Source organism: Dendrobates tinctorius, unplaced genomic scaffold, assembly GCF_039654945.1.
Source record: "Dendrobates tinctorius isolate UK_male_01 unplaced genomic scaffold, ASM3965494v1 ptg000096l, whole genome shotgun sequence".
Classification (NCBI taxonomy): Eukaryota; Metazoa; Chordata; class Amphibia; order Anura; family Dendrobatidae; genus Dendrobates; species Dendrobates tinctorius.
The window spans coordinates 1,997,756-2,020,853 of NW_027361764.1; the positions used below are offsets into that span (position 1 = coordinate 1,997,756).

The 23,098-nt window shown below is 51.2% G+C and overlaps 1 protein-coding gene across 6 annotated transcripts in view; it reads left to right on the forward strand.

The window, feature by feature from the left end:
• The window catches only part of LOXL3 (lysyl oxidase like 3), a 258,654-nt gene that overhangs the window by 184,257 nt on the left and 51,299 nt on the right, over positions 1–23,098 (forward strand). For all 6 annotated transcript variants that reach the window (XM_073586838.1, XM_073586837.1, XM_073586839.1 and 3 more), the window contains one exon: positions 11,073–11,227. In XM_073586838.1, coding sequence (XP_073442939.1) covers positions 11,073–11,227 — 155 coding nt within the window. The remainder of the gene's footprint in view (positions 1–11,072; positions 11,228–23,098) is intronic.

The following is a 23,098-nucleotide window of genomic DNA, read 5'->3' on the forward strand; positions in this document are numbered from 1 at the left end:
GTGCGAGCAGAGGCAGGCCATAATGCATTTGTGGGAGGATACACGGCCAGGCACTTTGAGAGCAGACATGGAGTTGACAGGTGTGCAGTGGTCGAAGCTGAAAGACCTCTGTAAAGTCCTTCAGTGTTTTGAGGAATGCACACGGCTGGTAAGCGCAGACGACGCCATCCTAAGCATGAGCATCCCACTTATGCGTCTGCTCATGAAAACTTTGGCGCACCTTAAGGAGCAGGCGTCTGCAGCCAATGTTGACGAGGAGGGAATCCTTGATGACATTCAGCCATTGTCTGCTCAGGGACCTCTCCTGGACGAGGTGGAGGAAGAAGAGGAGGAGGAGGATGATGATGGAGATGATTACTTAGGGGAGGAGGATGCATCTCGTGGGGCAAGTGAAAATGTTGGCGTGGCAAGGTCTGGTACAGGGTTTGTGCGTGACTGGAGGGATGTGGATTTGCCAGAAAGTGCTCCTCCAACCAGCACTCGCAGTGCATCATTGACACCGGGAACATTGGCCCACATGTCAGATTATGCCTTGCAGATCCTAAAAAGGGACCCCCGCATTGCCAAAATGATGAACGATGACGACTACTGGTTGGCCAGCATCCTGGATCCACGCTATAAAGGCAAATTACAAAACATCATGCCACAGGAGAACCTTGACCTAATATTGGCTAATAAACAAGCAACTCTGGTAAATTGGTTGCTTGAGGCATTCCCAGCACACAGCAGCGGTGATGGTTCTCACACGAGCCGTACGGGCCGGGGGCAGCTTGGCAGAGGTGTTCGTGGTGCACACAGCAGAAGTGGCGTTGGAGACAGGGGTTTCATGACAATGTTGTGGACTGATTTTTCAAATACCGCTCACACAACTGGTAATACTGCATCGATGGAAAGTGACAGGAGACAGCAGTTGTCAACTATGGTTACAAACTACTTTTCCTCCCATATCGATGTTCTCCCACACAGGTCATTCCCCTTTGACTATTGGGCCGCTAAACTGGACACCTGGCCTGAATTGGCACAATATGCCTTACAGGAGCTCGCTTGCCCAGCTGCAAGTGTGCTATCGGAAAGAGTCTTCAGTGCAGCTGGATCAATCCTGACAGAAAAAAGGACCCGTCTGTCAACCCAAAATGTGGATGATCTAACCTTCATTAAAATGAACCATGCATGGGTTTCCAAGGATTTTGTCCCACCTTCCCCTGATGACACATAGGGTGACAGAAAAATGGCTTGCTTTGGTCCACCTCTTCCTGGTACTTCACCTATTTCGCCTTTTGCATCAGCTGAATGTCCAACATCAACATATGCCACTTTCTAAAACTCCCTAACTGTGCTGCCCCCCCCCCATGGCCGGGGTCACCACCTAGCGCACGACACCGTGCGAGTGCCGTTGCCCTGAACAGGTGGGTAGGCCGACTCTTGGGCGCGGGCACTGGCACAGGGTCCCTCATAGTGCAATCAAGTGTCTCTGACGGTGGTGGTGCACACCTGCTGTCAGACACACCGCCGTACTATGAGGGGCCCAGTGCCAGTACCGACGCCCACGAGTGGGCCCCCCTTGCTTGGGCAGGGCCCCAGCATTTGCAATCTTTACCTCTCCCTGCTCCTTCGCTGTGTAGTCTGGGCAGTCAAATCCATACTGTGCCTGACACCGTCTGAGCCTGCCTCCTGATGTATAGACATATATTTTGAATGTGTACGCTTTCCATACATGTTATCCAGGGATACGGTACCCTTTCTCACTTTTGTGCAATCACGTGCAAGCCATACTGGGCCTAACACCGTCTGAGCCTGCCTCCTGATGTATAGACATATATTTTGAATGTGTACGCTATCCATACATGTTATCTGGGGATACGGTACCCTTTCTCACCTTTGTGCAATCACGTGCAATCCATACTGGGCGTGAGAATGGCTGGCGAGCTGTTAAGCAAGCTACAGCACCTGTGGTTTGCACACGTAAGTTTTTCATTTTTTCAGGAATGACGGTTAGGCCTAATTCTGGAACTGCGGTTGACCTGCACTTACTGGGAAATCATCGTTCGCGGGTAATAATTGTAATCAGTGATCCCCATCACTAACGTTGTTCAGCGGGTTATCTGCACCTGTAAGCGACAAACGCTGGCCTTTTCAGTGTAGCGCACATGCAGCCACGGACGTGTAAGGGCATGACACACCAGTTATTGGCCAATCTCATGTGCCAGAGCCTCACGTGTCCCTCTAGTAAGCCGGACTCGGACCGCGGGGCATGACGGAGTCTCGTTCGTTAACGGAATTAAGCTTGCAATGTGTGCATCTTTTCTGTAGCTGGCATGGTTGAGGTTTCCCAGGTGGAGTCGAATTTAACCGTAGGCTCCACTCCTGGTGGTGCCCTTCTGGACATTCCTTTAAGGTTCAGCTTTGCAACCATACTGCCCACGTAAAACAAACACTTTGCCTTCATGAACGCTGTTTGGAGGGTCATGACTCGTGGGAATAACGCCGCCCAATCAGTTAACCTGCTAGAGAGATCCTTCGTTGCTCCCAAGCATGACATCACACTCCCTAGGAGGAGGGTAATGCCACTGTGGCGACCGTACTCCTGGGGGCGACACAAGTGCACTAATGCCCAGCCACTGCTCGATGAATCTGCTGGTACATTGACCCAGACCACTACATTCCCCTCGCACGCTACACGGCCTGAATCTGACCCTGATGAAACTCGGGTTACCCTTCCCATATACAGTTCCATCTTACACGGTGACAAAGAGGAAGCTGCAGATGAAAGTGCAGGTTCGGCCCACCCGCCATCAGACACACCACCGTACTATCAGGGGCCCTGTGCCAGTGCCGTCGCCAACGAGTGGGCCCCCCCTGCTTGCTCAGGATCACAGCACTTGCAAGGTTGCAATACTGTGCAGTGAGATGGAAGATGGGGATGACGAGGAGTCCAGACTAGTACAGGGATTCCCTAGCGAGGAGACTTATTTGATTGTTTTCAATGTTGGGACAGCAATTTTTGGGGAGCACTATACTCTGGAGAATGATAGATGGGGCCCACCATACACTGGAACATTCCAAAGGTGGACATCAGACACTGGAGCAGCATTTACAGGGCCCATTATACACTAGAGCATTAGAAATGGGGCCCATTATGTTTGGAGCATTATTTGGGCCCATAAGACAGTGGAGCTTCATCCATGGGGACCAACATATACTGTAGCATTATGTGGAGCTCATCATATACTGTTTCAAACATTATATGGGACCAATGATTCTGTATGGAGAAATAGATGGGCCTCGTCATGAGATGTAAAAAGTGAAGTATTTTTCATTGTACTATACCGCTATTTCTCTGCCGTATCGGAGCATGATGAGTTGTGGTATGTGTTAAAGGGGTGCTCTTTCGCCCAGGGCACATGAAAACCTGGAGCCAGCCCTACCCCCCCACAACTTTAGCCAAATAACCCCCATTTTTCAGTGTGTAACTTGTATTATGAAGATAATTAAGGTTGACAAGCTTAAGTAAAAAGAATTGATGATTTTGGCATTCAAATGGGCACTGTAGGTGTGTTTCCTGTCCTCCTCTCACTGCCGACTTTTATTCCCCATTGACTTACATTGGGTTTCGTGTTTCGGGACGACCCCGACTTTTCCCTATAATCGGCCGATCTTGCTCGACCCGACTTTTGGAAAAGTCGGGTTTCACGAAACGAAACTCGACCCTAAAAAACAAAAGTCGCTCAACTCTAGTCGTGTGGGTTAATGGGAAACGTATGCAGGGACTAAGAGATTCTGGGGCAACTTTGACCCTTGTGAAGCCTCATCTCGTCCGGGACCAAGAGAAGACGGACCGCACAGTGGCTGTCCGTGTAGCAGGGGGAGCCATACATCGACTGCCCACTGCCAGGATCCACCTTAACTGTCAGGGATGGCCTTGTTGAGGTCGGCTTGATGGAGGATTTGCCTGCAGACGTCTTGCTGGGAACTGACTTGGGGCCCATGTTGTCTGCATTCTCTGTGGCCCCTCTGGCTGAGACTTATCCTGTGACCACCCGGAGACAAGCTCGAGCTGCAGAGGCAGAATCACACTCAGAGGAGGCTCAGGTAACACATCCCAGCCCTACACGTATTCCCATAGCCAGACACATTTCTTGGGCCACCCCAGATGAATTTAAGAGGGAGTTACTTGAGGATCCTTCATTAGAGGGATATCGTGGGAAGGCACAGGAGGGGAGAGGAGTACTGGAAGGGGAACAGTTTGTATGGAAGCAGGGACTCCTCTCCCGGATCACAGAGCAGCACCACACAGGGACGAGCCCCACTATACGCGGGATGCATTCTAGTTGGCACTGGGCAGCCCCCCTATATGGTGTTACTAAGAGGTTGTGTGCCAGAAGCCCTGCATTCCCTGTGTGAACACTGCCACATGCGGATTATTTTTTCTGCACTGGTGTACCACACGGCCAATCCCTGATTGTAGGCTGGCTGTTTCATTTGGTATTTATGCACCTGTGCAGCTGCCATTTTACTTGGGTCCGCTGCACCCTGGATTAGTGCAGATGCATTTGGGCCTGTCTGGTTTGTAACTGAATTTTTTGGAGGATTTTTTTTTTTTTTCCTTTTTCTGAGGTTTTCATGTTCGTCAGTACTGCCAGACCTGTGACAGTTGTCAGCGCATTGGCAAGAGGGGGGATCGGTGCAAGGCCAAATTACGCCCCCTCCCCATTGTGGAGGAACCATTTAGCCGAGTAGCGGTCGATCTGATAGGGCCGTTAGCCAAACCCAGTCTGTCAGGGAAAAAGTATATATTGACAGTGGTAGATTATGCCACACGGTATCCAGAGGCGGTTGCGTTACCTAACATACTGGCAGAGACGGTGGCGGCCGCCCTGCTCCAGGTTTCCTCACGGGTTGGATTTCCCCGGGAGATTATCTCAGACCAGGGTACCCAGTTTACAGCAGAGGTGACCTACCAACTGTGGAAGCTGTGCGGCGTAAAGTCCATTAGAAGCGCCCCGTACCACCCGCAAACCAATGGGTTGTGTGAACGCTTTAACGGGACATTAAAACAGCTCATTGGGACTTTTACCAGGACCTACAGGGACTGGGAGAAATTCTTGCCACACCTCCTGTTTGCCTATCGGGAGGTGCACCAAGAATCCACGGGGTTCTCCCCGTTCGAGCTGGTATACGGGAGACGGGTAAGGGGACCCCTAGACTTAGTGCTGGAACACTGAGAGGGGGAGGGCCTCATAGAAGGGGTACCTATTGTACCCTATGTGCTGGAATTCCGGGACCGCCTACAGGAGCTGACCCAGGTTGTACGTAAGAACCTGCAGGCGACCCAGCGGCGCCAGCGCGTATGGTGCGATCGGAGGGCCAGAGAGCGCACTTTGGAAATAGGACAGAAGGTCCTGGTGTTAGAGGCCACTAAGCAGAATAAGTTCCAAGCTGCATGGCAGGGGCCCTACCAGGTAGTGGGGAAAATAGCCGACACAACCTATAATGTCGCCGATTGTGACGACCCCAGGGTTATCCGCATGTTCCACGTGAATATGCTGAAGCCCTACCGGGAGCGCCCTGAAGAGGTAGTGGCCATCTGTGCACCTGAAGCAGAGGATTTAGCTGGACTTCCCTTGCCGGATGTCTTGGGGGAAAGGACTCAGTCTAAAATATGGGACCAGGTACACTTGGGTGAAGACCTAGGCCCCCGGGAGAGACAGCAGGCGGAGGAGTTGTTGAGGTAGCGACAGAGGATGTTTTCGGGGAGACCAGGGTACACTCGCCTGGCACAACACAAGGTTGAGACCCAGGATCAGACCCCCCTGCGACAAAACCCCTTCCACGTCCCTGAGTCTGTACGAGAGGGGATGCGACGAGATACAAGAGATGCTGCGTTTAGGGGTCATTGAAGAGTCAGATAGTCCCTGGGCATCCCCCGTAGTGTTAGTGCCCAAGAAGGATGGGACTACACGGCTTTATCGTAGGCTCAATGAGAAAACCGTGACGGATGCATACCCCATGCCGCGTGTGGATGAGTTGTTAGACCGGCTGGCGGGGGCAAAGTATTTGACCACCATCGATCTATGCAAAGGCTACTGGCAGATTCCCCTTAGTCCTGACGCTATTCTCAAGTCGGCATTTGTCACCCCGTTCAGCTTATTCCAGTTTCGAGTTTTGCCATTCAGGATGAAGAATGCCCCGGCGACCTTCCAAAGGCTGGCTGACCGGCTACTGGATGGTCTCCAGGACTATGCTTGTGCCTACCTGGACAACATCGCCATCTACAGTGCGACATGGGAAGAGCATCTAAATCACCTAGAGACAGTATTGGACAGGATTCACCAGGCCGGAATCACCCTGAACCCAAACAAGTGTCACGTGGGCAAAGCAGAGATTCAGTATTTAGGGCATTGGGTGGGAAGTGGGAAACAGCGACCAGAACCAGCCAAGATTGAGGCCATAGCCAAATGGCCAATCCCACGCACTAAAACCCGGGTCATGGCGTTTCTAGGGACAGAGGGGTATTACAGGAAATTCGTTCCCAATTACAGCAGCGTAGCCAAGCCCCTCACTGATCTGACACGTAAGAATCAACCCCGCCAGGTAACCTGGACCTCAGAGTGTGAGGAAGCCTTCCGCCAACTAAAGGACGCCCTCACCAATACCCCTGTATTGGCCGCACCCGATCCAACTAAACGTTTCCTGGTTCACACAGACGCTTCTATGTTTGGATTGGGGGCAGTACTGAGTCAAGTCGGGCCGGACGGCCAAGAACACCCGGTAGCTTACCTGAGTCGGAAACTACTGCCCCGTGAAGTAAGCTATGCTGCCATCGAGAAGGAGTGCCTAGTATGGGCACTCAAGAAGTTGCAACCATATTTGTATGGACGACAGTTTTCCCTCCTAACGGACCATAATCCCCTAGTCTGGCTTAATCGGGTCTCCGGAGACAACGCCAGATTGCTGCAGTGGAGTTTAGCCCTACAACCTCTGGACTTCACCATCCACCACAGACCTGGCAAACAAAACGGTAACGCCGATGGACTAAGTCGACAAACGGAACTTGTACCGACCCCATAAACTTCGGTCATCACCAAACCGATCCGTTGAGGATCAGACTGTGTATGCCGATCGCGTCGCTGAAAAGGGGGAGCCGTGTTACGTGCTACAGAACCACTCAGCACCCAGAATATGTTGTGCAGTTATATGTATGTATAATAGGTTCTATGTGAGATGCATGTCCCTAATGCATCAGCCCACAGGCTGCGCCCCTATGCAGAGGGGACACGATATTCTCCTTTTGTCCGCCCTCCCCCCACCTTTGTAATTCCCACAGTAAACATCGGCAGGCTCCGGCCACCTGCGGCTTTTGTAATGCATGTCTGGCGTGCCGCTTTTCCATTGGCCGGCCCTCTGTGTCTGTGTGATATATTCTGTGTCCTGTGAGTAAAGTGTTGTCAGACTGGAAATACATGGAGAAGCAGTGATCTTTTATATGCGCCCATGTAACCAAGGAATTCCAGCCAGCGTCATTCATTCAGACTCCAGCCAACGCAGAGCGGACCTCCGAAAACATGGGGTGGTACTGAAAGAGGTACTCCAGCTTGGTAGACCCCGTTACATGGACATATATGCAAAAAGCAGTTTTTTGGGCTGAATATAATGTGACAGACATCTGGGCTGCAGTAGGAACAGCGCCCCGAGTAACGCCGGGACCCTTAACCCCTATACAGGGATCTGGAATTGTAGCAAGGCCCAGGGGGTAGCTGTCTGGTGGAGCAGTAGACCAGAGCAGGACGGCCGCCAAGGGGTTAAAATTAAAACCTGTAATCGTGGTCAGGAGGCAGGAGTCGGAGGCCGGAGGGCAGCAGAGGTACCAAATCAGCAGGCAGAAGAGTCAAAAGTCCGGACCAAGGTCAGTAAAACCAGGAGGGAAGCAAAGGTACAAAATCAGCAGGCAGAAGAACGGTCAGGAATGCAAGCGAAGGTCAGCGTCAAAAAATCGCAAGAGAGGCAAAGGTACAAAAACGGCAGGCAATAGAATGGTCAGAAATCCAGGCTGAGGTCAGAGTTAACTATAGCAAATCACACAGTAGCACGCAGGGGAACCAAGAATATATGCGGCGGCTTGCAAGACCAGTCCCAAGGTATTTGAGGGATCAGGTCATCCCTCACAGGTTCCCGGACCGATGATGTAATTAGGACCGCCCCAGGACCAGGCCAGATGGTGATGCAGTAAGCCCTACATGACTGACAGAGGGGCGGAGCCTGCGCCCACCAGATGCCTGCGCAGGAGCCTCTGCTCTGTCACCACCCTCACCCAGGGGCGAACCACGGCACCTCCCAGTGGCCAAGGCAGGAACAGCCGTCCCCGAGTCTGACGGCAATGCGACGGTCCTGCGCCTCCTAGTGGCCGAGACCGGAACAGCAGGCCCCGAGTCTGGCGGCGACGTGTCAGTCCGGCGCCTCCTAGTGGCCGAAGCCGGACCAGCAGGCCCTGAGTCTGGCGGCGACGTGCCAGTCCGGCGCCTCCTAGTGGCCGAAGCCCGAACAGCAGGCCCGGAGTCTGACAGCGACGTGACAGGATGTCGTCGATGTATCTACCAAACTAAATCATGAGAAAAGGGGTTACTTTCTGAATAGACATATTCATATTCCCAAAATGCCATTGTAAGATTCACCAATGACGGGGAGTATTTGGCCCCCATGGGAACGCCAGTTTTCTGTAAATGGACAGCCTCATCAAATGAAAATATGTTATGTGTCAACAGAAAAAAGTAACCTGTAACTAAAAATTAATAAAATCTCTTTGAATAATGACTAAACTTGCCCCGATGAAATTGAAGAGCTTTCATGGCTTGTCCATGAGGAATAGATGCAGGGAATGAAATGACGTCACAGCATAACCATGAAAAATTATTTTGCCACTTTTTTTAGAAAAACTTTTTAGCACTTCTCTTGAGTCCTTCACATATCCGGGCAATCTTTGTACTAATGGTTGCAGCAGGGAGTCTACCCATTCACAAAGATGTTTGTTCATGCTCCTGGAGACAGGACGCGGAGAGCTTCAGAGACTACATCCACGGAGACATCGTCTTCAGCTTTCTTTAGGTCTCCAACCTGTAGCTCGGGAGCCACGTGTGGCTCGCGGTCCCATGAGTTGTGGCTCGCGACTGTCTGCCAGCTTGGTGCATTAGCTCCAGGTCTAGCAAGCAGGTATGAGGAGCAAATCTCAAAAAGGTGAATTGTGTGAGTCGCCTGCACAGAAGAGCAGATCTGGATACACATGTGCTGGTCTTAGGGGTTTAGCGAAAACTTAAGAATTATACGCTGGAGACAGGATGGGACTACCTGTGAGAGGTGGTGCCTGAAGATGGATGACACAGTGTGCTGAGAGGATACTGAATGGGGGGATTGTGGGGACCGCTGGATCTTGGTATACTGCTTTGGGGGGATTTCCGTGGAAAAGCTTTGGTTATCATTATACCCATAATGGGGGCTCTGGTTGCCACTACTGTGAGGGGGGAGGGAGGGGAATGTGACTCCCGACCATCTCTCAGTGCTGAATGTGACTCACGACCCTCTCTGTGCTGAATGTGACTCTCGACCCTCTCTCAGTGCTGAATGTGACTCCCGACCCTCTCTCAGTGCTGATTGTGACTCCCGACCCTCTCTCAGTGCTGAATGTGACTCCCGACCCTCTCTCAGTGCTGAATGTGACTCCCGACCCTCTCTCAGTGCTGAATGTGACTCCCGACCCTCTCAGTGCTGAATGTGACTCCCGACCCTCTCTCAGTGCTGAATGTGACTCCTGACCCTCTCTCAGTGCTGAATGTGACTTCCGACCCTCTCTCAGTGCTGAATGTGACTCCCGACCCTCTCTCAGTGCTGAATGTGACTCCCGACCCTCTCTCAGTGCTGAATGTGACTCACGACCCTCTCTCAGTGCTGAATGTGACTCACGACCCTCTCTCAGTGCTGAATGTGACTCACGACCCTCTCTCAGTGCTGAATGTGACTCACGACCCTCTCTCAGTGCTGAATGTGACTCACGACCCTCTCTCAGTGCTGAATGTGACTCCCGACCCTCTCTCAGTGCTGAATGTGACTCCCGACCCTCTCTCAGTGCTGAATGTGACTCCCGACTTTCTCTCAGTGCTGAATGTGACTCCCGACTTTCTCTCAGTGCTGAATGTGACTCCCGACTTTCTCTCAGTGCTGAATGTGACTCCCGACTTTCTCTCAGTGCTGAATGTGACTCACGACCCTCTCTCAGTGCTGAATGTGACTCACGACCCTCTCTCAGTGCTGAATGTGACTCACGACCCTCTCTCAGTGCTGAATGTGACTCCCGACCCTCTCTCTGTGCTGAATGTGACTCCCGACCCTCTCTCTGTGCTGAATGTGACTCCCGACCCTCTCTCAGTGCTGAATGTGACTCCCGACCCTCTCTCAGTGCTGAATGTGACACGCGACCCTCTCTCAGAGCTGAATGTGGCTCTCTAGGTCAGAAAGGTTGGAGACCGCTGCTTTAGGGCATCTGAACTAAGGTCCACATTGCTCTCCTGCTCATGAGCTGATCTGGCGTTTGTATCACACTAGTTCGGGGGTGACTGCACTCCTGTGGGGTGCACCTTATACCGGGGAGGTGCATCTAGCAGGCACAGTCTTCCCTAGAATATCCCACTTCCATACGTAAAGCAAGGTCTTCCGAGAAGGTAAATCCCCCACCGTAGGGCAGATCATTTACTTCTGTGCATTGAGATGCCCAGCCGTATAGCAGAGCAGTGATCACCTGCCATGTAGGCGCACCAGGGCCCTACTGTACCCCCATTTATCTCTCATTTCATGAAAACAATTGTGGCGTGCCCCATTGTACTGAGGCAATGGGTGTGGTGGAGGTGAAGCCTCTGGGGAGGAGACCTAGAAGAAGGCGCAGCGCGTACAGAGGGTGTGGACACAGTATACCAATGTATGACTTACGACATAAGGAACAATATGGCCGTAGGGATCACAGTCATTACGTTGTCACGTCACATTGTATAAATACTTTCTATCTAATGGCCGTCCCTTGTCTCTGACAGGTATGGGTCCCGTGCACATGAATGAGGTCAGATGTACCGGGAACGAGCAGTCCCTCTTTGACTGTCAGTATAAGAACATCACACAAGAGGACTGCAAGCACAGCGAAGACGCCTCCGTCAAGTGCAATATCCCGTACATGGGCTACGACAAAGTGGTCAGTATGTCACATCTACCCACGGGTTCACCATCCTGCGGTCAGATGGGCGAGGAATGCGTGGAGAGGACACAAGTGTGGAGGGGACAATGATGTGTGGATGAGCTGGACGCACTGACAGTCATTATTCTGCTGGGTGCCCTTGTCCTGCATGAAGCCAGATCATATACTGGGAAAATTCTGTACAAATCACATTTCTTAGGGATCATTTCCAGGATCAACACATTTAAGTTCATGTCCACAGTGCTGAGCAATCACTAGGCAAGTCCAAGTAGCTGCAGGGACATCCACAGTCCATTTAGTCCCCATGTCTACTGAGTCCCAGTGACTCCTGTCCACCACTGAACAGTCTAGTTTCTCCTTTCTCTGACCTTCATACAGCCCCAGTGACAACAGTCCTTCTCTGACCTTCATACAGTCCCAGTGACATCAGTCCTTCTCTGACTTTCATACAATCCCAGTAACCCCAGTCCTTCTTTGACCTTCAGACAGTCCCAGTGACCTCAGTCCTTCTCTGACCTTCATACAGTCCCAGTGAGCCCAGTCCTTCTCTGACCTTCATACAGTCCCAGTGACCCCAGTCCTTCTCTGACCTTCATACAGTCCCAGTGAGCCCAGTCCTTCTCTGGCCTTCATACAGTCCCAGTGACCCCAGTCCTTCTCTGACATTCATACAGTCCCAGTGACATCAGTCCTTCTCTGACCTTCATACAGTCCCAGTGACCTCAGTCCTTCTCTGACTTTCATACAGTCCCAGTGACCCCAGTCCTTCTCTGACCTTCATACAGCCCCAGTGACATCAGTCCTTCTCTGACCTTCATACAGTCCCAGTGACATCAGTCCTTCTCTGACTTTCATACAATCCCAGTAACCCCAGTCCTTCTCTGACCTTCAGACAGTCCCAGTGACCCCAGTCCTCTGACTTTCATACAGTCCCAGTGACCCCAGTCCTTCACTGACCTTCATACAGTCCCAGTGACCCCAGTCCTTCTCTGACCTTCATACAGTCCCAGTGACCCCAGTCCTTCTCTGACCTTCATACAGTCCCAGTGACACCAGTCCTTCTCTGACCTTCATACAGTCCCAGTGACCCCAGTCCTTCTCTGACCTTCATACAGTCCCAGTGACCCCAGTCCTTCTCTGATCTTCATACAGTCCCAGTGACATCAGTCCTTCTCTGACCTTCATACAGTCCCAGTGACCCCAGTCCTTCTCTGACCTTGATACAGTCCCAGTGACATCAGTCCTTCTCTGACTTTCATACAATCCCAGTGACCCCAGTCCTTCTCTGACCTTCATACAGTCCCAGTGACCCCAGTCCTTCTCTGACCTTCATACAGTCCCAGTGACATCAGTCCTTCTCTGACTTTCATACAATCCCAGTGACCCCAGTCCTTCTCTGACCTTCATACAGTCCCAGTGACCCCAGTCCTTCTCTGATCTTCATACAGTCCCAGTGACATCAGTCCTTCTCTGACCTTCATACAGTCCCAGTGAGCCCAGTCCTTCTCTGACCTTCATACAGTCCCAGTGACATCAGTCCTTCTCTGACCTTCATACAGTCCCAGTGACCCCAGTCCTTCTCTGACCTTCATACAGTCCCAGTGACCCCAGTCCTTCTCTGACCTTCATACAGTCCCAGTGACCCCAGTCCTTCTCTGACCTTCATACAGTCCCAGTGACCCCAGTCCTTCTCTGACCTTCATACAGTCCCAGTGACATCAGTCCTTCTCTGACTTTCATACAATCCCAGTGACCCCAGTCCTTCTCTGACCTTCATACAGCCCCAGTGACCCCAGTCCTTCTCTGATCTTCATACAGTCCGAGTGAGCCCAGTCCTTCTCTGACCTTCATACAGTCCCAGTGACATCAGTCATTCTCTGACCTTCATACAGTCCCAGTGACCCCAGTCCTTCTCTGACCTTCATACAGTCCCAGTGACCCCAGTCCTTCTCTGACCTTCATACAATCCCAGTGACCCCAGTCCTTCTCTGACCTTCATACATTCCCAGTGACCCCAATCCTTCTCTGATCTTCATACAGTCCCAGTGATATCAGTCCTTCTCTGACCTTCATACAGTCCCTGTGACCCCAGTCCTTCTCTGACCTTCATACAGCCCCAGTGACCCCAGTCCTTCTCTGATCTTCATACAGTCCCAGTGACCTCAGTCCTTCTCTGACTTTCATACAGTCCCAGTGACCCCAGTCCTTCTCTGACCTTCATACAGTCCCAGTGACATCAGTCCTTCTCTGACCTTCATACAGTCCCAGTAACCCCAGTCCTTCTCTGACCTTCATACAGTCCCAGTAACCCCAGTCCTTCTCTGACATTCATACAATCCCAGTGGCCCCAGTCCTTCTCTGATCTTCATACAGTCCCAGTGACCCCAGTCCTTCTCTGATCTTCATACAGTCCCAGTGACCTCAGTCCTTCTCTGACTTTCATACAGTCCCAGTGGCCCCAGTCCTTCTCTGACTTTCATACAGTCCCAGTAACCCCAGTCCTTCTCTGACCTTCATACAGTCCCAGTGACCCCAGTCCTTCTCTGACCTTCATACAGTCCCAGTGACCCCAATCCTTCTCTGACTTTCATACAGTCCCAGTGAGCCCAGTCCTTCTCTGGCCTTCATACAGTCCCAGTGACCCCAGTCCTTCTCTGACATTCATACAGTCCCAGTGACCCCAGTCCTTCTCTGACCTTCATACAGTCCCAGTGACATCAGTCCTTCTCTGACTTTCATACAGTCCCAGTGGCCCCAGTCCTTCTCTGACTTTCATACAGTCCCAGTAACCCCAGTCCTTCTCTGACCTTCATACAGTCCCAGTGACCCCAGTCCTTCTCTGATCTTCATACAGTACCAGTAACCCCAGTCCTTCTCTGATCTTCATACAGTCCCAGTGAGCCCAGTCCTTCTCTGACTTTCATACAGTCCCAGTAACCCCAGTCCTTCTCTGACCTTCATACAGTCCCAGTGACCCCAGTCCTTCTCTGACCTTCATACAGTCCCAGTGACCCCAATCCTTCTCTGGCCTTCATACAGTCCCAGTGAGCCCAGTCCTTCTCTGGCCTTCATACAGTCCCAGTGACCCCAGTCCTTCTCTGACATTCATACAGTCCCAGTGACCCCAGTCCTTCTCTGACCTTCATACAGTCCCATTGACATCAGTCCTTCTCTGACTTTCATACAGTCCCAGTGGCCCCAGTCCTTCTCTGACTTTCATACAGTCCCAGTAACCCCAGTCCTTCTCTGACCTTCATACAGTCCCAGTAACCCCAGTCCTTCTCTGATCTTCATACAGTACCAGTAACCCCAGTCCTTCTCTGATCTTCATACAGTCCCAGTGAGCCCAGTCCTTCTCTGGCCTTCATACAGTCCCAGTGACCCCAGTCCTTCTCTGACATTCATACAGTCCCAGTGACATCAGTCCTTCTCTGACTTTCATACAGTCCCAGTAACCCCAGTCCTTCTCTGACCTTCATACAGTCCCAGTGACCTCAGTCCTTCTCTGACCTTCATACAGTCCCAGTGACCCCAATCCTTTTCTGACCTTCATACAGTCCCAGTGACCCCAGTCCTCTGACTTTCATACAGTCCCAGTAACCCCAGTCCTTCTCTGACTTTCATACAGTCCCAGTGGCCCCAGTCCTTCTCTGACTTTCATACAGTCCCAGTAACCCCAGTCCTTCTCTGACCTTCATACAGTCCCAGTGACCACAATCCTTTTCTGACCTTCATACAGTCCCAGTGACCCCAGTCCTCTGACTTTCATACAGTCCCAGTAACCCCAGTCCTTCTCTGACATTCATACAGTCCCAGTGAGCCCAGTCCTTCTCTGGCCTTCATACAGTCCCAGTGACATCAGTCCTTCTCTGACTTTCATACAGTCCCAGTAACCCCAGTCCTTCTCTGACATTCATACAGTCCCAGTGGCCCCAGTCCTTCTCTGATCTTCATACAGTCCCAGTGACCCCAGTCCTTCTCTGATCTTCATACAGTCCCAGTGACCTCAGTCCTTCTCTGACTTTCATACAGTCCCAGTAACCCCAGTCCTTCTCTGACCTTCATACAGTCCCAGTGACCCCAGTCCTTCTCTGACCTTCATACAGTCCCAGTGACCCCAGTCCTTCTCTGACCTTCATACAGTCCCAGTGACCCCAATCCTTCTCTGACTTTCATACAGTCCCAGTGAGCCCAGTCCTTCTCTGTCCTTCATACAGTCCCAGTGACCCCAGTCCTTCTCTGACATTCATACAGTCCCAGTGACCCCAGTCCTTCTCTGACCTTCATACAGTCCCAGTGACATCAGTCCTTCTCTGACTTTCATACAGTCCCAGTGGCCCCAGTCATTCTCTGACTTTCATACAGTCCCAGTAACCCCAGTCCTTCTCTGACCTTCATACAGTCCCAGTGACCCCAGTCCTTCTCTGATCTTCATACAGTACCAGTAACCCCAGTCCTTCTCTGATCTTCATACAGTCCCAGTGAGCCCAGTCCTTCTCTGACTTTCATACAGTCCCAGTAACCCCAGTCCTTCTCTGACCTTCATACAGTCCCAGTGACCCCAGTCCTTCTCTGACCTTCATACAGTCCCAGTGACCCCAATCCTTCTCTGACTTTCATACAGTCCCAGTGACCCCAGTCCTTCTCTGGCCTTCATACAGTCCCAGTGACCCCAGTCCTTCTCTGACATTCATAAAGTCCCAGTGACCCCAGTCCTTCTCTGACCTTCATACAGTCCCATTGACATCAGTCCTTCTCTGACTTTCATACAGTCCCAGTAACCCCAGTCCTTCTCTGACCTTCATACAGTCCCAGTGACCCCAGTCCTTCTCTGATCTTCATACAGTACCAGTAACCCCAGTCCTTCTCTGATCTTCATACAGTCCCAGTGAGCCCAGTCCTTCTCTGGCCTTCATACAGTCCCAGTGACCCCAGTCCTTCTCTGACATTCATACAGTCCCAGTGACCCCAGTCCTTCTCTGACCTTCATACAGTCCCAGTGACATCAGTCCTTCTCTGACTTTCATACAGTCCCAGTAACCCCAGTCCTTCTCTGACCTTCATACAGCCCCAGTGACATCAGTCCTTCTCTGACCTTCATACAGTCCCAGTGACCTCAGTCCTTCTCTGACCTTCATACAGTCCCAGTGACCCCAATCCTTTTCTGACCTTCATACAGTCCCAGTGACCCCAGTCCTCTGACTTTCATACAGTCCCAGTAACCCCAGTCCTTCTCTGACTTTCATACAGTCCCAGTGGCCCCAGTCCTTCTCTGACTTTCATACAGTCCCAGTAACCCCAGTCCTTCTCTGACCTTCATACAGTCCCAGTGACCCCAGTCCTTCTCTGATCTTCATACAGTACCAGTAACCCCAGTCCTTCTCTGATCTTCATACAGTCCCAGTGAGCCCAGTCCTTCTCTGGCCTTCATACAGTCCCAGTGACATCAGTCCTTCTCTGACTTTCATACAGTCCCAGTAACCCCAGTCCTTCTCTGACATTCATACAGTCCCAGTGACCCCAGTCATTCTCTGACCTTCATACAGTCCCAGTGACATCAGTCCTTCTCTGACCTTCATACAGTCCCAGTGACCCCAGTCCTTCTCTGACCTTCATACAGTCCCAGTGACCCCAGTCCTTCTCTGACCTTCATACAGTCCCAGTGACATCAGTCCTTCTCTTACTTTCATACAATCCCAGTGACCCCAGTCCTTCTCTGACCTTCATACAGCCCCAGTGACCCCAGTCCTTCTCTGATCTTCATACAGTCCCAGTGACATCAGTCCTTCTCTGACTTTCATACAGTCCCAGTGACCCCAGTCCTTCTCTGACATTCATACAGTCCCAGTGAGCCCAGTCCTTCTCTGACCTTCATACAGTCCCAGTGACCTCAGTCCTTCTCTGACCTTCATACAGTCCCAGTGACATCAGTCCTTCTCTGACCTTAATACAGCCCCAGTGACCCCAGTCCTTCTCTGACCTTCATACAGTCCCAGTGACATCAGTCCTTCTCTGACTTTCATACAGTCCCAGTAACCCCAGTCCTTCTCTGACCTTCATACAGTCCCAGTGACCCCAGTCCTTCTCAGACCTTCATATAGTTCCAGTGACATCATTCCTTCTCTGACTTTCATACAGTCCCAGTGACCTCAGTCCTTCTCTGACATTCATACAGCCCCAGTGAGCCCAGTCCTTCTCTGACCTTCATACAGTCCCAGTGACATTAGTCCTTCTCTGACCTTCATACAGTCCCAGTGACCCCAGTCCTTCTCTGACTTTCATACAGTCCCAGTGACCCCAGGCCTTCTCTGACCTTCATACAGTTCGTGACCCCAGTCCTTCTCTGGCCTTCATACAGTCCCAGTGGCCCCAGTCCTTCTCTGATCTTCATACAGTCCCAATGACCCCAGTCCTTCTCTGTCCTTCATACAGTCCCAGTGACCCCAGTCCTTCTCTGACCTTCATACAGTCCTAGTGACCCCAGTCCTTCTCTGATCTTCATACAGTCCTAGTGACCCGAGTCCTTCTCTGATCTTCATACAGTCCCAGTGACCCCAGTCCTTCTCTGGCCTTCATACAGTCCCAGTGACCCCAGTCCTTCTCTGACCTTCATACAGTCCCAGTGACCCCAGTCCTTCTCTGACATTCATACAGTCCCAGTGACCCAGTCCTTCTCTGACTTCCATACAGACCCAGTGACCCCATTCCTTCTCTGACCTTCATACAGTCCCACTGACATCAGTCCTTCTCTGACCTTCATACAGTCCCAGTGACCCCAGTCCTTCTCTGACATTCATACAGTCCCTGTGACCCCAATCCTTCTCTGACCTTCATACAGTCCCAGTGACCCCAATCCTTCTCTGACCTTCATACAGTCCCAGTGACCCCAATCCTTCTCTGACCTTCATACAGTCCCAGTGACCCCAGTCCTTCTCTGACCTTCATACAGTCCCAGTGACCCCAGTCCTTCTCTGACCTTCATACAGTCCCAGTGACATCAGTCCTTCTCTGACTTTCATACAATCCCAGTGACCCCAGTCCTTCTCTGACCTTCATACAGCCCCAGTGACCCCAGTCCTTCTCTGACCTTCATACAGTCCCAGTGACCCCAGTCCTTCTCTGACCTTCATACAGTCCCAGTAACCCCAGTCCTTCTCTGACCTTCATACAGTCCCAGTGACCCCAGTCCTTCTCTGACCTTCATACAGCCCCAGTGACCCCAGTCCTTCTCTGATCTTCATACAGTCCCAGTGACCTCAGTCCTTCTCTGACTTTCATACAGTCCCAGTGACCCCAGTCCTTCTCTGACATTCATACAGTCCCAGTGAGCCCAGTCCTTCTCTGACCTTCATACAGTCCCAGTGACATCAGTCCTTCTCTGACTTTCATACAGTCCCAGTAACCCCAGTCCTTCTCTGACCTTCATCCAGTCCCAGTGACCTCAGTCCTTCTCTGACCTTCATACAGTCCCAGTGACCTCAGTCCTTCTCTGACCTTCATACAGTCCCAGTGACCCCAGTCCTTCTCTGACCTTCATACAGTCCCAGTGACCCCAGTCCTTCTCTGATCTTCATATAGTTCCAGTGACATCAGTCCTTCTCTGACTTTCATACAGTCCCAGTGACCTCAGTCCTTCTCTGACTTTCATACAGTCCCAGTAACCCCAGTCCTTCTCTGACCTTCATATAGTTCCAGTGACATCAGTCCTTCTCTGTCCTTCATACAGCCCGTGAAATCAGTCCTTCTCTGACCTTCATACAGCCCCAGTGACCCCAGTCCTTCTCTGATCTTCATACAGTCCCAGTGACCTCAGTCCTTCTCTGACTTTCATACAGTCCCAGTGACCCCAGTCCTTCTCTGACATTCATACAGTCCCAGTGACCTCAGTCCTTCTCTGACTTTCATACAGTCCCAGTGACCCCAGTCCTTCTCTGACATTCATACAGTCCCAGTGAGCCCAGTCCTTCTCTGACCTTCATACAGTCCCAGTGACATCAGTCCTTCTCTGACTTTCATACAGTCTCAGTAACCCCAGTCCTTCTCTGACCTTCATACAGTCCCAGTGACCCCAGTCCTTCTCTGACCTTCATATAGTTCCAGTGACATCAGTCCTTTCTGACTTTCATACAGTCCCAGTGACCTCAGTCCTTCTCTGACTTTCATACAGTCCCAGTAACCCCAGTCCTTCTCTGACCTTCATATAGTTCCAGTGACATCAGTCCTTCTCTGTCCTTCATACAGCCCCAGTGACATCAGTCCTTCTCTGACTATCATACAATCCCAGTAACCCCAGTCCTTCTCTGACCTTCATACTGTCCCAGTAACCCCAGTCCTTCTCTGACCTTCATACAGTCCCAGTGACCCCAGCCCTTCTCTGACCTTCATACAGTTCCAGTGACCCCAGTCCTTCTCTGGCCTTCATACAGTCCCAGTGACCCCAGTTCTTCTCTGACATTCATACAGTCCCAGTGACCCCAGTCCTTCTCTGACTTCCATACAGACCCAGTGACCCCAGTCCTTCTCTGACCTTCATACAGTCCCAGTGACATCAGTCCTTCTCTGACCTTCATACAGTCCCAGTGACCCCAGTCCTTCTCTGACATTCATACAGTCCCAGTGACCCCAGTCCTTCCCTGACCTTCATACAGTCCCAGTGACCCCAGTCCTTCTCTGATCTTCATACAGTCCCAGTGACCCCAGTCCTTCTCTGACCTTCATACAGTCCCAGTGACCCCAGTCCTTCTCTGATCTTCATACAGTCCCAGTGACCCCAGTCCTTCTCTGACCTTCATACAGTCCCAGTAACCCCAGTCCTTCTCTGACCTTCATACAGTCCCAGTGACCCCAGCCCTTCTCTGACCTTCATACAGTTCCAGTGACCCCAGTCCTTCTCTGGCCTTCATACAGTCCCAGTGGCCCCAGTTCTTCTCTGACATTCATACAGTCCCAGTGACCCCAGTCCTTCTCTGACTTCCATACAGACCCAGTGACCCCAGTCCTTCTCTGACCTTCATACAGTCCCAGTGACATCAGTCCTTCTCTGACCTTCATACAGTCCCAGTGACCCCAGTCCTTCTCTGACATTCATACAGTCCCAGTGACCCCAGTCCTTCCCTGACCTTCATACAGTCCCAGTGACCCCAGTCCTTCTCTGATCTTCATACAGTCCCAGTGACCCCAGTCCTTCTCTGACCTTCATACAGTCCCAGTGACCCCAGTCCTTCTCTGACCTTCATACAGTCCCAGTGACCCCAGTCCTTCACTGACCTTCATACAGTCCCAGTGACCCCAGTCCTTCTCTGACCTTCATACAGTCCCAGTGACCCCAGTCCTCTGACTTTCATACAGTCCCAGTGACCCCAGTCCTTCACTGACCTTCATACAGTCCCAGTGACCCCAGTCCTTCTCTGACCTTCATACAGTCCCAGTAACCCCAGTCCTTCTCTGACCTTCATACAGTCCCAGTGACCCCAGTCCTTCTCTGACCTTCATACAGTCCCAGTGACCCCAGTCCTTCTCTGGCCTTCATACAGTCCCAGTGACCCCAGTCCTTCTCTGACCTTCATACAATCCCAGTGACCCCAGTCCTTCTCTGACCTTCATACAGCCCCAGTGACCCCAGTCCTTCTCTGACCTTCATACAGTCCCAGTGACCCCAGTCCTTCTCTGACCTTCATACAGTCCCAGTGACCCCAGTCCTTCTCTGACCTTCATACAGTCCCAGTGACCCCAGTCCTTCTCTGACCTTCATACAGCCCCAGTGACCCCAGTCCTTCTCTGATCTTCATACAGTCCCAGTGACCTCAGTCCTTCTCTGACTTTCATACAGTCCCAGTGACCCCAGTCCTTCTCTGACATTCATACAGTCCCAGTGAGCCCAGTCCTTCTCTGACCTTCATACAGTCCCAGTGACATCAGTCCTTCTCTGACTTTCATACAGTCCCAGTAACCCCAGTCCTTCTCTGACCTTCATCCAGTCCCAGTGACCTCAGTCCTTCTCTGACCTTCATACAGTCCCAGTGACCTCAGTCCTTCTCTGACCTTCATACAGTCCCAATGACATCAGTCCTTCTCTGACTTTCATACAGTCTCAGTAACCCCAGTCCTTCTCTGACCTTCATACAGTCCCAGTGACCCCAGTCCTTCTCTGACCTTCATATAGTTCCAGTGACATCAGTCCTTTCTGACTTTCATACAGTCCCAGTGACCTCAGTCCTTCTCTGACTTTCATACAGTCCCAGTAACCCCAGTCCTTCTCTGACCTTCATATAGTTCCAGTGACATCAGTCCTTCTCTGTCCTTCATACAGCCCCAGTGACATCAGTCCTTCTCTGACTTTCATACAATCCCAGTAACCCCAGTCCTTCTCTGACCTTCATACAGTCCCAGTAACCCCAGTCCTTCTCTGACCTTCATACAGTCCCAGTAACCCCAGTCCTTCTCTGACCTTCATACAGTCCCAGTGACCCCAGTCCTTCTCTGGCCTTCATACAGTCCCAGTGACCCCAGTCCTTCTCTGACATTCATACAGTCCCAGTGACCCCAGTCCTTCTCTGACTTCCATACAGACCCAGTGACCCCAGTCCTTCTCTGACCTTCATACAGTCCCAGTGACATCAGTCCTTCTCTGACCTTCATACAGTCCCAGTGACCCCAGTCCTCTGACATTCATACAGTCCCAGTGACCCCAATCCTTCCCTGACCTTCATACAGTCCCAGTGACCCCAGTCCTTCTCTGATCTTCATACAGTCCCAGTGACCCCAGTCCTTCTCTGACACTATACTCCTGTCTTGAGTAAAGTCTATTAAATAATTGGGCAGTTGGATGCTGTGTGTTAGTTCTCTGACATTGAACTCGTTGTTACAAGGTTGAAACAGTCCTCTCTCTAGTGTATTTGTCAGCATGCTTGTCACAGAAGATGGGGCGTGCATGTGTCCCAAGGATACGTTTCCTATTATGACCCATCCTAGGTCTAGCTTTTGGGCATAGGGAGCATTGTGGAGTCCATTGATATGATGAGTTACTTTATGAACCTGTAGGATATCTCTTCCCAACAGCAGGATTATCTGGGCCTGAGGGTCGAGTTCCGGTATGAGGTGTGCTATGCGTTTTAAGTGAGCGTGATGGATTGCCACATCTCGTTTCTGATCTATTGTCTGGGATCTGGTTACACTTGATGATCGTAGGTAGTTTTGGGCAGAATTGTCCGTCTAAGGACTCAATTTGGTAGTCAGTATCTTTCCTGCCTGCTGTTGTCACAGTACCTGCACACGTCTTTCATGAGTAGGGAGTGCTTGTGTCAGCAAGGTGATTTACATTGGTTAGAAAAAAAGCAGCTCCTTGCTTAAAAATGTTCAAAATTTTATTCCATTGATTAAAATTTAACAGAAGACATGCTCCAAGACCGCACCATGTATGCACAGAGGAACCGCAGGCGACGCGTTTCGATCGCAACAGCGATCTTTATCAAAGCTGCTACCAGCTAAGAGTGACCAACATTTAAATGTAAGCTAGACCAATCAGTCATTAGCTAGAAATCACATGACGTGTAGGGTCCTACAAAGATAACTACGAACAAACAATTTAAAATGCAACGTACAAAAAAAAAATATGTACAATAAAAAAAAAAGTCATTGATAATGACACATGATCTCATTACGTCTCTTCCGTACGTCTGGAGATCTGGTGCCAAGAGAGTAAATCCAGTGTGCTCCACGGGTTACCAGCCGGCGTCTGACCGCTCCACCAGCAGTGATTTGCTCACTTTCTCCAGTCCGCAGACACGTAGGGAAGAAGTATCACAGGCATGCTGCTGAATGAAGTGTTTGGCTCCGGAAGACGAGTACAATTAGTGTTAGTACCATGAG